Source organism: Sinocyclocheilus anshuiensis, unplaced genomic scaffold (assembly GCF_001515605.1).
Source record: "Sinocyclocheilus anshuiensis isolate Anshui unplaced genomic scaffold, SAMN03320099.WGS_v1.1 scaffold256, whole genome shotgun sequence".
NCBI lineage: Eukaryota > Metazoa > Chordata > Actinopteri > Cypriniformes > Cyprinidae > Sinocyclocheilus > Sinocyclocheilus anshuiensis.
In genome coordinates, this window is record NW_015558587.1 from 1,124,371 (window position 1) to 1,140,690 (window position 16,320).

Sequence of the window (16,320 nt, forward strand, 5' to 3'; positions counted from 1 at the left end):
AAATAAAAAAAAAAAACTATTTATTTCATTCTAACAAGCAAGTTTTTGTTAAAAACGAACCAAAATAAAAAATTCTTTGTTCATAATCTCTGCACGGGAGAGACTTGGTGGTGTTTCCAAACAAAAGGAAATATATCGATATGGGCATCGGCTAAAATCAGTTGAAAAACATCTGCATATCGGATATCAGCAAAAATACATTATCGTGCATCCCTAGAAATTAATCAAACTTCTAGTAAAATGAAGAAAGTATGCAACTAAGTTTGTAAGGAAACTTAGCAACTGAAAAAATAAATGTTTTTTTTTTAAACAAAAAGTAATAAGCCCTAGAGGACTTAAAACCATCACAGTCCATCAAATTATAGTATGCCATTATGAATCTGAAAGCCAAAAACTGTATGTTTCTTACAGGAAAGCAAAAGAAAGACTTAGCTACGCAATTAAATTCTCCATCAGTCAACCAAAGACACCATAGCCAAACCATAGCCCCAAACGCATAGAGAAAAGGCTTCATTTAAGCCTTGACGCCCCCACACATTCAGGCGTCTGCATTTCTGCAGCCACCTAAGTTAGCTGGGCGGTGGTGGTGAGCCACAGGGTTTGTTATTCTGCAGTGAATTGTTTGTAATGGCTGTAGCCACACAGCTTGGAGGAGCATCAGGACAGCAGGATGGGCTGAAGATGGCACCACACTCACCCAGTTCTTGTGTCATACCACAGTGTGCAGTGGGTGCCAATGAAAAGGCCAAACCCATTCCTGGTTCCAATGGCTTTTCTTTTCCACAAGTTTATTTTTCTTGCAGAAGTGCTGCATATCTGTCTACCTCCGTGGTTTAATGCGTCAAAGAGGTCAGGTGTCTCATAAAGCCACTGTTATGAGGATCACAACTCTACAGCATTGGTTCTCAAGCCTTTAAAGGGGTCATATGATGTGATTTAAATTTTTCCTTTCTCTTTGGAGTGTTACAAGCTCTTGGTGCATAAATGGATGCAACAAATGCCTCTTTTATAATGGGTTTTACTGGTTTTGTCTCGTCGCGCATCACCGGCGCTCGTCGCACACACGGCATCACAGTATGGGGCATAACATTTCCGTCACACGCTTGAGGTATTCGGCCAATCACAATGCACTGGATAGCTGGCCAATCAGAGCACACCTTGCTCTTCAGACCGATGAGCGTTGTAAAAATCGACGCGTTTCAGAAAGGCAGGGCATAGAGGAGAAACAATAATGTACAGTATGTGGAAAATAATGTGTTTTTTTAACCTTAAACCGCATAAGCATTGCATTACACCAAATACACAAAATAATGTTCTTTTTAGCAATGTCATATGACCCCTTTAAGACCAGATAGCGCTTTTGAAGTTGTAAACACTTCTACACTATAGATACACAAAGTACCAGTTGGACAATAGCTGACGTGGAAATGTGCACTCAAGGCCTACCTGATGTGGCCACCAAATATGTCTGTGATGGGAGTGCGGATGAAATCTGCCTGCCGGGTGATGGAGGTTTTGTTTCTGGGCCCGACCTGTTCCCATTCATCATCGCTGCCTTCTTCCTCCTTCTCAGCAGGGCCTTCCTCCACTCCAGGCTGAGATTCAGGACCATTTGGTGTGGGGGCTTCTGCTCAGAGGCAGAAAGAGACTATTTAGTTAATATGAAGCAGTCAGAAATAGAGTATTATCTAGAGTGGACAGGACTCCAGTCAAGTGCCTGATTTCCCTTGCAAATTAATGCTGAAATAAGAAGGGAACGTACTCTCTTCCTGTGGAGAGATAAGCTTCTTCAGTGCCAGCATTTCCTCATGCAGTCCATTTAAAATGAAACCAAGGTACTCCTCTGCATCCTCCTGGCGACCCTGAGAGAAAAACAGAGATCGTTAACGCATGCTAACAGTGCCAGACTTTACTCATCCACCACACCACACTCTTTGACTTTGTTCCAAACAAAAAACAGTTACCAGTCAGACAATGACTAAGCTTTTGAATGAAGGTACTACTTTCAGAAAGCAGCGGCTTCCAAGGCACCATAAAGCCTAATGACTAATGAGAACCACATTATAATTTAACTCAATAACTGCAATGCATATGGAACAAGAATAAATTTGCCGTTCTTTCCAATCAACTGCCAAATGGCACATGTAGGATTGTGGGAAATCATATCCAAAGGAGTGTCCAATTCGGCTGTGCCCTGATGCCATCTGTCTTCTCTATACTGTCTGCAAAGGTAGTATTTCCTATGTGTATCCAAAGATTCCACTCATTAACGGAGGACTTTATCTTTCAGTTTTGATCTTGTTCATTAGAGCTTTCTGACTCAGTAAGACACTCATTCCTCAATGTTAGTGAATGTGCAGACAGATACGAAAAGAAACTGAACAGGAAGGTCTTGTCCTTGGATGTGTCAAGCACGAGTGTCTATCATTATGACTTTGTTGAGAGGTGACCAACTAGTAAATGGTTGGTGGTGATTACTACCAAAAATGACATGAACTAGATTTGTAGTAGTTGTAGTTTTCTTAGGTTAAAGGAGACATTCGAAATCTGTACCACTGGGCACCCTCAAAGAACGAGACTTAAGCAAGCCCCACTATTAATGGGCTTTATTAAAAACAGCCCATTCTTCATAATGCTTACCTTCTCAGAAAGGCTTGATTTGATGAGGGTGAGGAGTTTATAGATGTGTGTGGGTTCAAAAGGAGCACCCACTCGAAGATCTTTCATTATTTTTTCTCCAGCAGCTACAAAAAAAAAGAAAAAAAAAAGAATAATATCATCTATAAATACAGAGCAGGGAGTAAAAAGATTTACTCAAACACTGAAAAGACATTACCTTGCTGTTTAGCCTTGGAAGGGACAGGCATATTGCTGAACTCATTCACAAGCCGAACACTACAAGACAAAAGAATATGGTCAACATACTAGAAACAAATAAAAAGTTATTCTCTAATTTCATTGCATGCAGAAAATGGCACGAAACAGCCCAAGTCTTTGGTGCCTAATTGCCTAAAAGCAGTACAACAATTAGTAATTTATTAGAGTAGTAGGCAGAAAGCACTAAAAAGTGCACTTGGTCCAAGAAAATTTTCCTTTTTTTGACGTGCATTTGCTGTGTTTTGCAAAAACTTGTGTTGATTAATTGAAGTCAATCAGAATAGTTCACATATTTCATATTTCCATCTTAATCTGAAACTTGGAGGCAAACTAAAAGATAAGACTGTTCATTTATTATGAATGATACATCTGGTATCAGTGTATAAACAGATGCTTCAATTCATATTTCACTCGTTAAAAACAACACTCAAAACCTGTAATGTTTTATTCTGAATGGAGAATTTCCGGTTCAATGAAGTTTGAAACCAACGTATGCTGTGGATGTGGTGGCATATGACAATCCTGCATTATAGAAAAGACCTAACTTCAAAACCGATTACTTGTGCTTATTTCTAACTTTGGTCTAATGTCGTTTTTAAGCTAGTAAACACACAGAATGGATATCAAGTTCTGACTTATTCCACATCCAGTCCACAACACATTGTGTAATAACAGAAATAATTATTACTTAATTAGGGCAGCCAAGTAGCCTAAAACTTACAAGTTATCCATCATGGGTGTGGATGTGCAGGGTCTCTGAATCTCAGTGAAAAGGGGAATAGACTTCATCAGATGATACATGGGGGGACATGCAATCAGGGCCTGCAGGGTCTAAAGCTCAGTGTCAAGGAAAAATAAATAAACAGGACAAGACAGCTTGATCAATTCAGTATTGCTTAAGCAACATCAGTAAGACTGGAAGAACTGAGGCAAAGAAAAAGGATACAGCATTGATATAGCACCAGTTTCCCTTGTTAATCAGTCCTCTTGGTTGCAAAGACACCGGTTTGTGTATCAACTTCACAGTCTCGATTAATTCTGACAAATGGGAAAAAAAATGATTCATGTTTGTGGATGAAATACTAGAGATGTACAAAACTACATATTTTCAAGATGAAGTAATAGGGGGGTTGCCTGTCTTTAGGAAGCCTTGTACGAGTCAGTGTTTCTTTGGGGGGCGTTTACATGATGTTTTTCTATTCAAAAGCAACATTTAACTAGATACACAGTCTAAAGACACAAACCTAGACACACTTGTCAATCTGAAGAGTAAGAATAAAAGATGTGATGTCCATCACTCTAACCTTGCAACATGTGACTAATGCACATGAAGCTAATTGTGGCAAAAATGAGGAGAATTTTGTACCACGCCTAGGAAGGGAGACTGAAATAATGGTACAGCTCCCATGGTAACGTGGAAATTTGAATTTATCAATATTGGAATAGAATTAAAGTGACATGCATAGCAGAACTGAAAACAGCAATCCCTTTATCTTCCACCGGTTAAAACACGTTAATGTTTCTACAACAAGCTGGTTTGGATGCTCAAATAACAATCCATTTTACTTGTGACAATGACTGAAGCAAGATATATATAAAAAAAAAAAAGGGAATTGACTGGAAGGTTAAAAAAAATAAATAAATAAAAAATAAAATAGTAGCTATTTGGCTACTGGTTAACAATGGCCAACAGCCTGTGTGGCCTAAGTGACATCAGAAAAAAAAGAAAGTGATTTAATTCATAATGATGAACTGCATATAACACCACAAATACGCGAAAGTAAATGGGGTCAGTTGTGATCACATGATTTTGAAGTTACAGTAGTAAACACAGTCAGCAATGGTCATGTAAATCTAAATGTTCCTTTACTTTATAAGCTTGCAGCTTTGTGTGACTGTGGCAGGATAGATTTAAACCAAGTCACATCACATTCACGACTAACTCAAAACAGCAGCTAGAGCAGAAATCCAATTGGAGAGCCTAAAAAAAAAAGAAAAGAAAAGAAAAGCATAATGGCACTCTGTAGATTTACTCTGAAAACTAAAACTAACATACAAGGGCAGCCAATGGTCAGGACAAGAGCTGAGATTCCTCTCCACTTAGTGCCTGTCCAAGTGTCTTACATCAAAAGAGATTAACGAATGACAAAAGGAATGCTGACGGAAAGACACTCGTTTCAGAATCACCTTTTTTTGCACAAGAATGTATGAATAATAAAAACGGATTCACAAGATCATAAATCCCATCTCCATTAGCAGCCTTGAAGAAAATCACATCTGAAATACAGTCATATAAATGCCATCAATCAAGCAGACGCTCTTCCTGTTATGCAACAGAACATGTATTTACCCAGGAGAAGAGTCTAGAATGTTCGAGTGCCACATAAGCCAGTGCTAAGATCAACAGAATGCCTCCAATCATAATACGACAAGTCTACATAATACACCAGGCAGTCGTTTTAGCGCAAGAATTCTCATATTTGAGGAACAACAGGGGAAACCCAAAGGATTTAATGCAGTGGAGAGTCCCTGTGATTGGTTCCAAGGTCATGAAATCAGGTCACAGTTGTTAAATGAGAAGTAGCCATTGTAGCAAATCAGCAGCCAAGCTCTGGATGAGAAACCACCCTGCGTTTGTACTTCAGATGGAGACAGACTGGGATTCCCATTAATTCTCCTTCTGAGCATTAATGTTGGAAATATGATGGGTAAACAGCACCTGGGTGGGCCTTTTCTCAAGATCTGTCATGATTAGTTTGAGCAACAGGATGAGGAAATGTGGTTTTTAAAAGAATTATGAGCAAATAGGTCCTAATAACCTGTCTGAAATGTTTATGACCCACAAAGAGGGCTTATGGGTGCCACCAGCAAATCAGCAAAACATGCTGCTGCCATCTTGTGGACAGAAACATGAATCACAGAGAATCAAATGGAATAGTTTCAACAAATTAACTTTCTGCTATTATTTACTCATCTTCATTTCTTTCCAAACCCACATGCTGTCATTTCCTTTTCTGAAATACAAAATGTAAATCTAAGGAACATTTACTCAGCTTCCTTCTATATAGCAAGAGATCACTGGCTGCATCCAAAAGTACATACTTCCCTAATATATAGTAGGTGAAAAACAGTATATGAAAATAGTAATGTCCGAATTCATGTGGAATACAGCACACGAGATGAATATACCACTTTCATGTTTTTTTTTCTCTTTAGCTTGACAGATGCAGTCACAATAAACAGTCATTGTAGGCAAAAGTGCTGTGTGAAGATTCTTCAAAGGCAGATATAAATAACAGAATGGCACATGGTTTGGTGCAAAGAGAGCAAGCTTTTCAGAAATTTAAGATGCGAGTCCATTTAAAAAGATCAACACTGAACATTTAATTTCTAAATAAGCTAACATGTTAGTTCACTGACAGTTTAGATTGTTAATAAATAGGAAATTTCTACCCAAACCAAGATTTGTCATCTGAATATAGGCTGGGGCCTTGATCATGTGAACCTTGTAAAACAATGACAAAAACACAAAGGGATAGTTCACCCCATAAATTTAAATTGTCATCATTACTCACCATCATTTTGCTCCAAATCCATAAGAATCCATATCTTCAAAATAGAAATAAAGATATCCAAGGTATATAAATGAAGATACCTAGATATTTAATGAAATCTAAGAAATATTTATCCCTCTATTTAAAGTCTGTTGACCCAAAACTGACGCATGAAAAAGTTGATAAAACCAACGTAAACGTAATCCATATGAATCAAGCAGTTTAATCCAGGTCTTCTAAAGAGACATGATCACTATATATGAACAGAATTTAGATGAATATAAACTGATCAACATACATAGAACACATTAAATAATCTCAAATGTGCTTGCATGAGAACTTCTGTTTACCACATTTTATATGCTCCATGTATGTGCAATGATCAAAGTTTGTGAATAAATGCCTAAATTAAATCCGTTTATCGCATGGATTATTTTAAGTAGGTCTTTACAAACTTTTAAAGCATAAAAGTTTTAGTGGAACTGGCTTTCAATAAAGGGATAGAATTTTTTAAGATTACTAAATACATCGTTTCTGGGTTGAAGACTAACCAAAGTCTGATAGATTTGGAAAAACAAGAGGGTGAGTAAATGACAATTTGTATACAGATGTTATGTGCAATACAACATTCTTTGCGGTCTGGACTCAAAACCTCGAACACTGTCATGTCACATTTTACCTGCCAATTTCGGGGCCACAGGGTCTTCAGACATGGGGATGGGGCCCTCGCGCACCTCATTGGCCTTTTCAGGCAACTCCGAGGCAGCCGGAGGGAACGCGACGACAGCAGGCACGCTCTTCACCTCAACGTAAGCCTGAGGACCTCCAGGCAGAGGCTTGGAGTTGTGGAAGAGGCTGGCCCAGGATTTCGGGGGGTTGGTCACAGGTGCTGCAGGAGGACTGGGCGAGACTACTGGCTGAACTTCAGAGTCTAAGGAAAGAGGGGTTACAGAGGAAGCTGACTGCACTTCGCCCGTTTCAGACGGGTCTCGGAGTCCGTCTGCAGCTCCAGCAGCCGAGGCAGTCTCTGGCAGCCCATTAGCTTCCCCCGAGCCCTCGGCCTCCCTCTCATCAGTAGTAGCAGGAATTGTGGTTGTGGGGGTGGCCACAGCAGCAGCAGGGGGAAGAGGAGATGGAGGAGAGGAGCTGTGCCCTCCGTTACCCAGGAGTACTGGACTCTCTAGAGCTGGGGGTTCTGCATGTTGCTCTGCAGTCCTGGCACTCTGTGCCACCCCGCTGCTCTGAGAGGACGAAGATGAAGTAGACAAAGAAGCTGCACCATTTCTGTCTGACAAAGAGGCAGCTCCGCTCGTCAAGTCCAATGTCGAATTGTCAGGGCTTTCACAAGTCCTCTGATGGGAAAGAGGGGCGGTTTGGGGTGTGGATGTGCTGGATGTTCCAGAATATGGGGGAATGGGCTCAGCCCCAGACAACACGTCCCCTACCATGTCCTCTGAACCCATGAGTGGAGCATTTGGAGTATGTCCGTTAACCAGGCCTGAGCCCCCGACTCCATCTGTGGCCACACCGGTGCTGTTGCTGTTGGAACCCTCCAGGTAATTATAGTATCCCGGCGGCCGTTTTTTCTTTTTCTTACGTTGTCCTAAGCTGCCTGAAACCCCATCCATGTCCGAGCAGGCCTGGTGGCTGCCCAGGACTGAGGTCTCGGAGTGGCCGCAGCATAGGGAGTCGAAGTCAGCGCCATCTGGGATATCAGCAACCCGCGTGGCTGTGGGAAGGGCCTTCTGAGATGGTTGGCAGCCTAAGATGAACTCAGGGGCCTGAGGATTAAGAGTGCTGGAGACTTTGTACAGCGAGTCTTTCACTGCCACAGGCTCCGCATTCATTACCTCATCCACGCCAAACTCAATATGCTGGTAGTCCTCTCCTGTAGATCAAAACATTTCAGTTAGACTGACATACATGTAAAAAGGCTCAGCAAAACTGGCATTTCTACATGGAAGTTCTCAATTTTAAATTAGATACTTCAGGTTTTTAGTTACAATTCTTAACTCGATTATTCAATAAGCTATACTAAAGGCTAAACATATGAACAAAATTGTATTCACAACAAACCATGTAGTTAATAATTAAATACAACAAATCTGATTGGATACATATAAAGAGGTTGTGGTACTGAACTGTGCAGACTAAGCAGTGAAAGATAGTTTAAAGTGAATGAAACAGCGTTAGTCACAATTACTGTACGACTTTGAGTCTTAAAAGTAGCCAGTAATCAGCGAAATCAAAGCAATCAGAAGTCATCATGGGAACAAGATCCCAAGCAATGGATAAATGAATAGATAAGACCACATCCTCTGTTAGTATTCATTTTAGAGGTTTTATTTTAGGAAAGCATGAAGGACGGACTCATAAGCAGGTTGTGGACTGTCAAGACATTTCACATTTTCAGGTGGAGTTAGAGGTCCTGAAAGACGGTCCTTGAAGTCATATTCTTAGTCCACTCTCGAGATGCGATGGCTTTTGGAAGAGAGTTTCCAGAAAAGTAACAAATACAAATGTCAAAAGCCTCCCGTCAACTCCAAGCACTGCAGGTAGATGCGTATATGTGCCAGACAGAGGCCTGGCGCCTAGGCATGCAAAGCTCCAAAGATTAAATGGACAGGCAAGAATAAGAAGTAAGGGTTTAAGGTTGATAAAGGGGAAGGTTTAGAAAGCTGTCAGTGTTTAAAACCTGAGTGTTGAGTTCTGCAACAAAAACAGAGGAGTAAGGCACTGTGTAGTGGACCGAAAACTCACCGCAAACCTGCCGTCTCAATGATTCCGTTATGTAAGGCACAGCAGGAGTGCAGTAACCTCCTAAATAATTGATACAGATGAGGGTGAAGGTCACAACTACCTGAGAGGGCAATATGATACTGTCCTGGGAAAGATTATTAGAACTACAGAGATGGGCATGTAGCCTAAGGAGGTTTATATTCAACTCAGTGATGAATGAAGACCATTCTATCAATTAAAGATTAGGATGTGAACAGGACAGATGAATATTATAAAATATGTTTTCCATGTGTGAAGATGTAAGCTATGGTTAACGCATAATACATGAAAACCATTGTGTGTGCTTATGTGACAGTAATTGTGGTTAAGTATCTTGTAATCTATAACTCATATCTTTATTTCTAAATCAGTACTTGTAGCAACATTTAAAGTGAGGCTTTGATCTTACCTGAGGAATGGCTGACGCAGGAGACTTTATCATTGAAGGGGGGAAGCTGATAAGAAATTTACATGAGATGACTCAGTCACATCAAGTCAATAAAAGGTGTACATACACACAAACAAACCTTTATAACCTACAAATTTAAATGCATGTTATCTGAACTAAACACAGGCACAATTTTTTTATAGCGTACTTTGGAGTGGAAGGCTGGAGTTTAATTCGCAATCAAAATAGACGGAGGATGTAGTGTGCTAAATAACAATGACTTGTGTTTTTTTTGTACAGAAGGAAGGAAAAGGTGGATGGAGAGTACGGTGGCATAACATCGGCAATGTAACATGCAAAATGGAAATGTATCTGTATTTGAAGTCAAAGTAACATACCTTGTGTAACAAATTGGAGCAAGATTTAAAGTAAACTTACATGTACCATTTCCTACACTAGCTGTAATGTTAAATTTTTAACTGACATTGAAAACAGTGTTAATACATTCAGTTTCAGACGATCCAACACTTGCACATTTAATTTACATTTAATTTGGAATGAAACAAATTCAACACTGAAACTAGGGTAGAAAATGGCAAATACTATATTTTGTAAGTGAACTTTAATTTTGTGCTTAACTGTTGCACACGAGAATGGGAAAAGTGGAAATTACAAAATACATTGTTATTTTACATATTTGAAACTTACAAAAACAAGCTCTACCTTATCACAATATCTTTATGGTAACAGAATTATTTTGAGAATAAAGGAAATTATAAATGACAATACAGTAAATGTAATTACTTCTAAAAAGCTTAAAGAATACTTTGGACAGCCTTTTAATGGACAGCCTTTAACATTTAATGCGTGCTTAGGATGAATTAATGTATGTGATATATATGTATATTTTACCTCAACGTAACAGCGGGGAGTCACAAAGAACTGATTGAACTCGTCTGGGCTGAACTCCCCAAAGATGTACTGTGAAAAAAAAATCAAACAGAAGCACATAATGTTAGGTGTCACTTAATGATAGTTAGGTATTTTAAATTCATGTTAATTGCAAACAATCATTTACTAAAATTATGGCACACTATAACACTGAGGTGGACTTTCTAGCATCAGTCAGCACCACAATGAGTCCATTATTAAATTCAGCCCACTTATTTATTAAAACACAACTAACGCACTGTGCATGAGGGTATGCGAGGACATGGCAGCCATCATTACCGCATGATTGCAACATCAGGTTGGGTGAAAGTAAAGAGCAAGTTGGAAACTGATGAGTCATGCAGCATGGCAATATGGCTCCCTCATGTCCCACTTTACAGAGCAAAGCAATGGCAGAGAGAGACACTTCAAGCACTCACTTTGGCCAATGTGTAACATTGTTTGAGCACAGACATTTAAACATTACTGAATATATTGTGAAGGTTTTTACATTGATAGATTTTTAGTGTGCTGACCTGCCACAACCTGTGATCTGACTTTAATTCCTTAGACTAAACAAGTACTCCAGACGAATTGAAAGTGTGGTTTACAACAGAACAAGTCAGAGAAGTTTAATTGACATCAAAAGATGCATCAAATATGTGCAAATTCATTAACTGTGTTATATATACACAATGCATGCACAATAGGAAGTGAAAAGCAGTAGAATATGTGGATCTTTTATCCCGTCAATATATTTACCCATGCTACCAATGGGTCAAGATGCTATCTGTTATCAACACTAATTACTGCCAGTCTCCTGACCTCCAAATCCCACAGCTTCAATCGCATATTAGTCATGCTAGCTTTTCGCAATAGCAAGTCTTCTCTCCTGATGTGCGATACTGGTCAGATGAGAAAACACATGACATTATAACCTTGACAGTAATTTTAAAAGTTGCAAAATGTAATGCTCCAAATAAAAACAAAGATTTTTATTGTTCAATCACATTTTCATGAGACATTAGACCATTTTAACTCAAATGATGCATGCCACATTTGAAGCAGAAGAATGGGAAAACTAGGAATGTGCAAAAACAAATTCTAAAATTTTTTTTTTTTTTTTAATACACTAAACAAGTAATCATTAAAGCAAGATTAGGCCAATCACGTTTCTAAGTGTACGTTCACATAAAAGCAGCTAGACAGCAAAACAGAACTGATCAAAATATAGGGGTCTCAAGATGCATTTGAAATTTAACTTTAACCTGACACAAGGTAGGTATTAATTTGCCTAACTATTGATCTGACCCTGTAGACGCCATAATCTCACACTCTCCCGTTTTTTTGGTTTTTTTTAATGGTGGGCGTTTACGCAGTTGGCTAGAGCAGTGCTGATTGGGGAGAACGGAGGTGCGCTCACTCTATTGGTTAGTAAGGCTGCCACTCAAGGCTGGCAGTCATGCATATGCTCTGGAACAGAGTAATATCGCGTCCACGTCGCAGGCTTTGCGATTAGCAAACCGCAACGTCTCAAATCGCGATTGCGATGCGATTTTGATTAATCGCACAGCCCTATTTGTAATGTACTCATTCTAATATATAAAAAAAAAAATCATATTTACATTGCTGGTAGGTTATCATTGCACAAATTAACACACTCTACGTTTAAAAATAAATAAATAAATAAAATATTAGAAGAGTTCTAAACTAATGCGCTGTCTTCTGTATCTAACTCACATACACGCTCAGTCACTCACACAGATCATGTTGCGGCCGCACTCAGACATTCAGGAACAAACTTTTTAGCGCTGCCCCGCAATTTTATCAACTAAATAGATTAATCGCTCAAGAGCTACATTATCTTTCTCAACAAGGAGCTGGTAACATCATTGTTTCTAAAGGAATTAAAGCCACAGCTTCACTGTTAATAGAGAAACGCGGCAAAACGGTGGTAATTCATTCATACACAGCCTCTCTCTCTCTCCCTCTCATAAATGAACACTTGATGAATTACACTTTTCTGAGAATAGAATATTGAAGTGGAGATCGCTAAACTGCAAGCTAACCGGTGTTTTCAGAACGCGAGCACGTTTATCCACAGTGGAGAGAGTGGCACATGGTTGCCAGGTTGACAAATATAAGTAGCACAGTTAGCAGATATTTCCGTATTGCGCAAGTGGGAAGCTCTGTTTCAGGGATTACGTCTCTTTCAGGCAACCCAGTTGTGTTCCTCTGCGGCCAGATTAAACCTTATTCATTATTTTTTTACAAACCTCGCACTTTTCTACTCTTGTATTTAAATTAAGCGCGGTCCACTGCTGCACACGTGCCACAATATCGATACAGGGCCAACTGTATTGATACACGTATCGCCAAATCTCTGTGACTATACATTGTCATATCGATGTATCGAACACAGCACTACTTTAAATGGTATAAAATGTCCTAGAATCCCCCCTCATAACTGGTATTACCACATACTGTGCAGACTGCATGATTATCAAAATGATGTTAGTTGCAGTTCTAGAGTTCAGTTCATTTCAGAAACCCCCTTGAAGTAGGGGTGTGCGATATGGCGATTTTTGATCGTAGACGATTAAAATGTCTCCACAATCTGCTTTTGAAAAAATATCGTAGTATCGTGCTACAGCGCACATTCTATCAGTTACAGTTCTGGCGCCTCCATCTCAAGATAGCCTACTGTACAACGCCAAATACTGCATTCACATCAGTGTTAACGCAGCGGTAGTTACACTCACTGGACACTGCACTTATTCGCAGTCACAAAAGTACATTATTTGCATTTGCTTTAAAGCCTTGCCGGTAAAACACTTCATTCGCGTGCTGGTCTGACGTGCGCTTTTTCTGAGCCCATACACCTGAAGCGCGAGCACCAAAAATGACAGAATTGACAGACAGATGACAGCATTTTTATTTTTGGGTGAACTATTCCTTTAATGTTAATAAAACAACAAAACAAAAAGAGAAAAATCACTCACTACTCTTGACTGAAAAACTTTAACGGTTGCTTAAAGAGGAATCAATCTATAGACCCTTTTTGTGCTGAAGTCACAATTACGTCACAGCGCTAGCTGGAAGCAAAACAAAGGGAAAACTGGAGGCAACCAATTCAAACCAGCACAGATTCGGCTACATAAGGAGCTTAAAATATCATCTTGTTGTGATGTTGGGTGCCAGAATCGACGTAGTACAGGCTACAATTCGAAATGTTATCGCATACCTGCTGCCACTGCCAGACAAAAATTGACGACACCTGTGGTTAAATGCGATAAAACGAGTGGACTGGACAGAAACGATCGTCAAAAATGCTCGCGTTTGCAGCGCACACTTCTTATCAGAAAAGGTTAAATAAAGTATTGTCTTTTGTTGTTATGGATTATGGTTTGTGTTACGTGTCTAAAGATTTGTTATGCACCTCACGACTATGTCGTGTATGAAATAATGTCTTTGTGTGCACAAAACAGTCTGACGATTTATATGCTTAATCATCTGTAATTGTAATGTTGTGATTGTGGCTGGAATTTTTAAGAACTTGGTAAGAAAGAATAATCAAATACAGAAAGTTCAAAAATAGTTTCTGGAATTTTTATTTCTAGAAAATATTCACATCTCACTTTAAATGTACTCTATGTAAAGTAATGTAAAGGTACTTTAAAGTCACTGTAAACTTACATAATTTACAGGAGGTAGGCCTATATACTTTAAAATAACTATTTGGCCATTACATGATACATAAATCTTTAAATAATATATCCATCACATTGAATGTTTAACTTTTTTTTGTATATTGGTCCAGATCACTCATGTAGCTGTAAAAAGTTTCCTGCTGGAATTGAAAAATATGCACATCTTCATGACTAAATAGACACAGGCGAGTTTCTCTTTACTATACACGTTAGATTTTTCTATAGATGTGAGTCACTCAAACGGAGCTAATCCTGTCAGATCGTCCATCCATTGAGTGAGTGTGTGCGGGGGTCAGGCAATCTGGATTTGTCTTTTAAGTTAACTTATTTAAATAACAAGCATGGCCCTGGGCAGCGAGTGCCCTTATATATGGAGGTAAAATCAGATTTTCTCCAGTTATTGTTTAAACAACAAGCTAACAAACTTCATAGCTAGCATTAGTGAAGCGGTCAGGGGAATCTGTCTGCCTCCTCCTAAGCTCCGCTCACAGAAAATTATCACAATGTTTACTAACAGAAAAAGAGTCTATATAGTGTTTTTTTTTTGTATCGGTTCATTCAATTTTTTTTGAATGCTCCTGCTAAATACACCTATTGTACCTGAAAAATAAAGCACTGTTTGTTTTATTTGTATATTGTGTATTTGCAATGTGTATCTTTGTTCTTATTTTTTAAGATAAAATAATGACAGATTTTTATCTTCGCCCACATTGGCCTAAATATCCACCATTCTTTTTTACATTTTGTTACCTTGAAAGGCTTTGTCTTTATAATAGGGAAATTAGTTTGGCTGTACTGCTCAGACAAAATAGTAAAACCAACATGACAAAGATCGTGATATTTCAAAAAAAAAAAATCGTGATATATTTTTGCCATATCGCCCACCCCTACCTTGGGTCATTATTCCGAAGGGTTTTCTTAACCAAGGCTAGCTACTGGTTGCAGGCCTACAGCCTTTGGCTGTCTTGGGAATACTCATCTTAATATATGGCATCTGGTCCTATAAAGGTTAGACCATCCTGCAGATAACCTGCTTTCTCTGTGAAGGCAATAACTGCCTTAAGCACTAACAGCATAACTAACTGAAAGACTCCTGAATTTAGTTAAGACTAATCACTACACTGACCATTAAGGAACAATGAAATAATTTTTAAAAGTTTACATCTCAGTACCTTCCTGTTCATGCCAGTCTTCAGGTGAACTGAAAGTGTCAAAGATGAAAAACTCAACAGGCTCTGCAAGCATGCACATAATACCCCTTCGCATCCACCACTAGCTGCATGAAAAGGGAGAGCAAGAAAAAAAGAAACTGCAGTTCAAGCACATGTAACTGTTTGCAAATCATCGACCTACACTGCTGAAACGGCACCACAAGGGACAAACAGCAAGCCGTAATCCAATGGCCTCTGTATGGCGAGTACAATCACAACAGAAAGAATGTCTCTTTGCCCCTTTTCCACAGGCGTGCCGCACGTACCGCACTAAGCTCCCCATCGCTGTTCATTTGGACTGGGGATTACCACAAATTAGCCATCTGCATTATTTCAACATGCTGTGGTGATAACACTCACATACACATTCGTGACCGCGAAAGAGCCATGGGTGATACTCACAAGTGAGGAAGTGTCACAATGAAATCAAAATGGACACTTTTTATTCGTTTATGGAATACTGCAGTGATTAGATATGATTAGGGATGCACCAAATGTTCCGCAACCGAAATTATTCGGCCGAAAATAGCAAAAAAAGCTCTGCATAAGCGAAAAGACCGAATAAATTGTACCGAACAATGATATGACGCGATCAAATAGCAACCAGCGCAGAGTTATCTGCTCGTTAGCCAGGGTTCAAATTCCAAAGCGCGAGGAAAATCTGCACTGATACAGTCGTCAGTTGCTCAGTCACATTTTATGAATTTTTACAAGGCATGTGACAATGTGATACGTATTCGTAATGAAACTCATTTATAAATCTGTTGTCAACAAAAATAAGCATGGAGGTCTTCCTGAGCGTTTCCGCCAAAATAAAAGTTGAGAAAAAGCAAGAACTCTTATCAACATTCATAAATGTTAGTATTGTAATT

At 39.1% G+C, this 16,320-nt stretch overlaps 1 protein-coding gene across 2 annotated transcripts in view; it reads right to left on the reverse strand.

Moving 5' to 3' along the window:
* LOC107679911 (ubiquitin carboxyl-terminal hydrolase 10-like) overlaps positions 1 to 16,320 on the reverse strand; it is a 34,250-nt gene that overhangs the window by 10,502 nt on the left and 7,428 nt on the right. Inside the window, exons 2-11 of one of the 2 annotated variants that reach the window (XM_016475635.1) lie at positions 10,510 to 10,578; positions 9,619 to 9,664; positions 9,192 to 9,251; positions 7,111 to 8,319; positions 3,824 to 3,915; positions 3,599 to 3,708; positions 2,837 to 2,895; positions 2,641 to 2,744; positions 1,763 to 1,862; positions 1,447 to 1,627 (exon numbers count right to left, since the gene is read on the reverse strand). In XM_016475635.1, coding sequence (XP_016331121.1) covers positions 1,447 to 1,627; positions 1,763 to 1,862; positions 2,641 to 2,744; positions 2,837 to 2,895; positions 3,599 to 3,708; positions 3,824 to 3,915; positions 7,111 to 8,319; positions 9,192 to 9,251; positions 9,619 to 9,664; positions 10,510 to 10,578 — 2,030 coding nt within the window. The remainder of the gene's footprint in view (positions 1 to 1,446; positions 1,628 to 1,762; positions 1,863 to 2,640; positions 2,745 to 2,836; positions 2,896 to 3,598; positions 3,709 to 3,823; positions 3,916 to 7,110; positions 8,320 to 9,191; positions 9,252 to 9,618; positions 9,665 to 10,509; positions 10,579 to 16,320) is intronic. The other variant, XM_016475636.1, reaches the window with a different exon arrangement.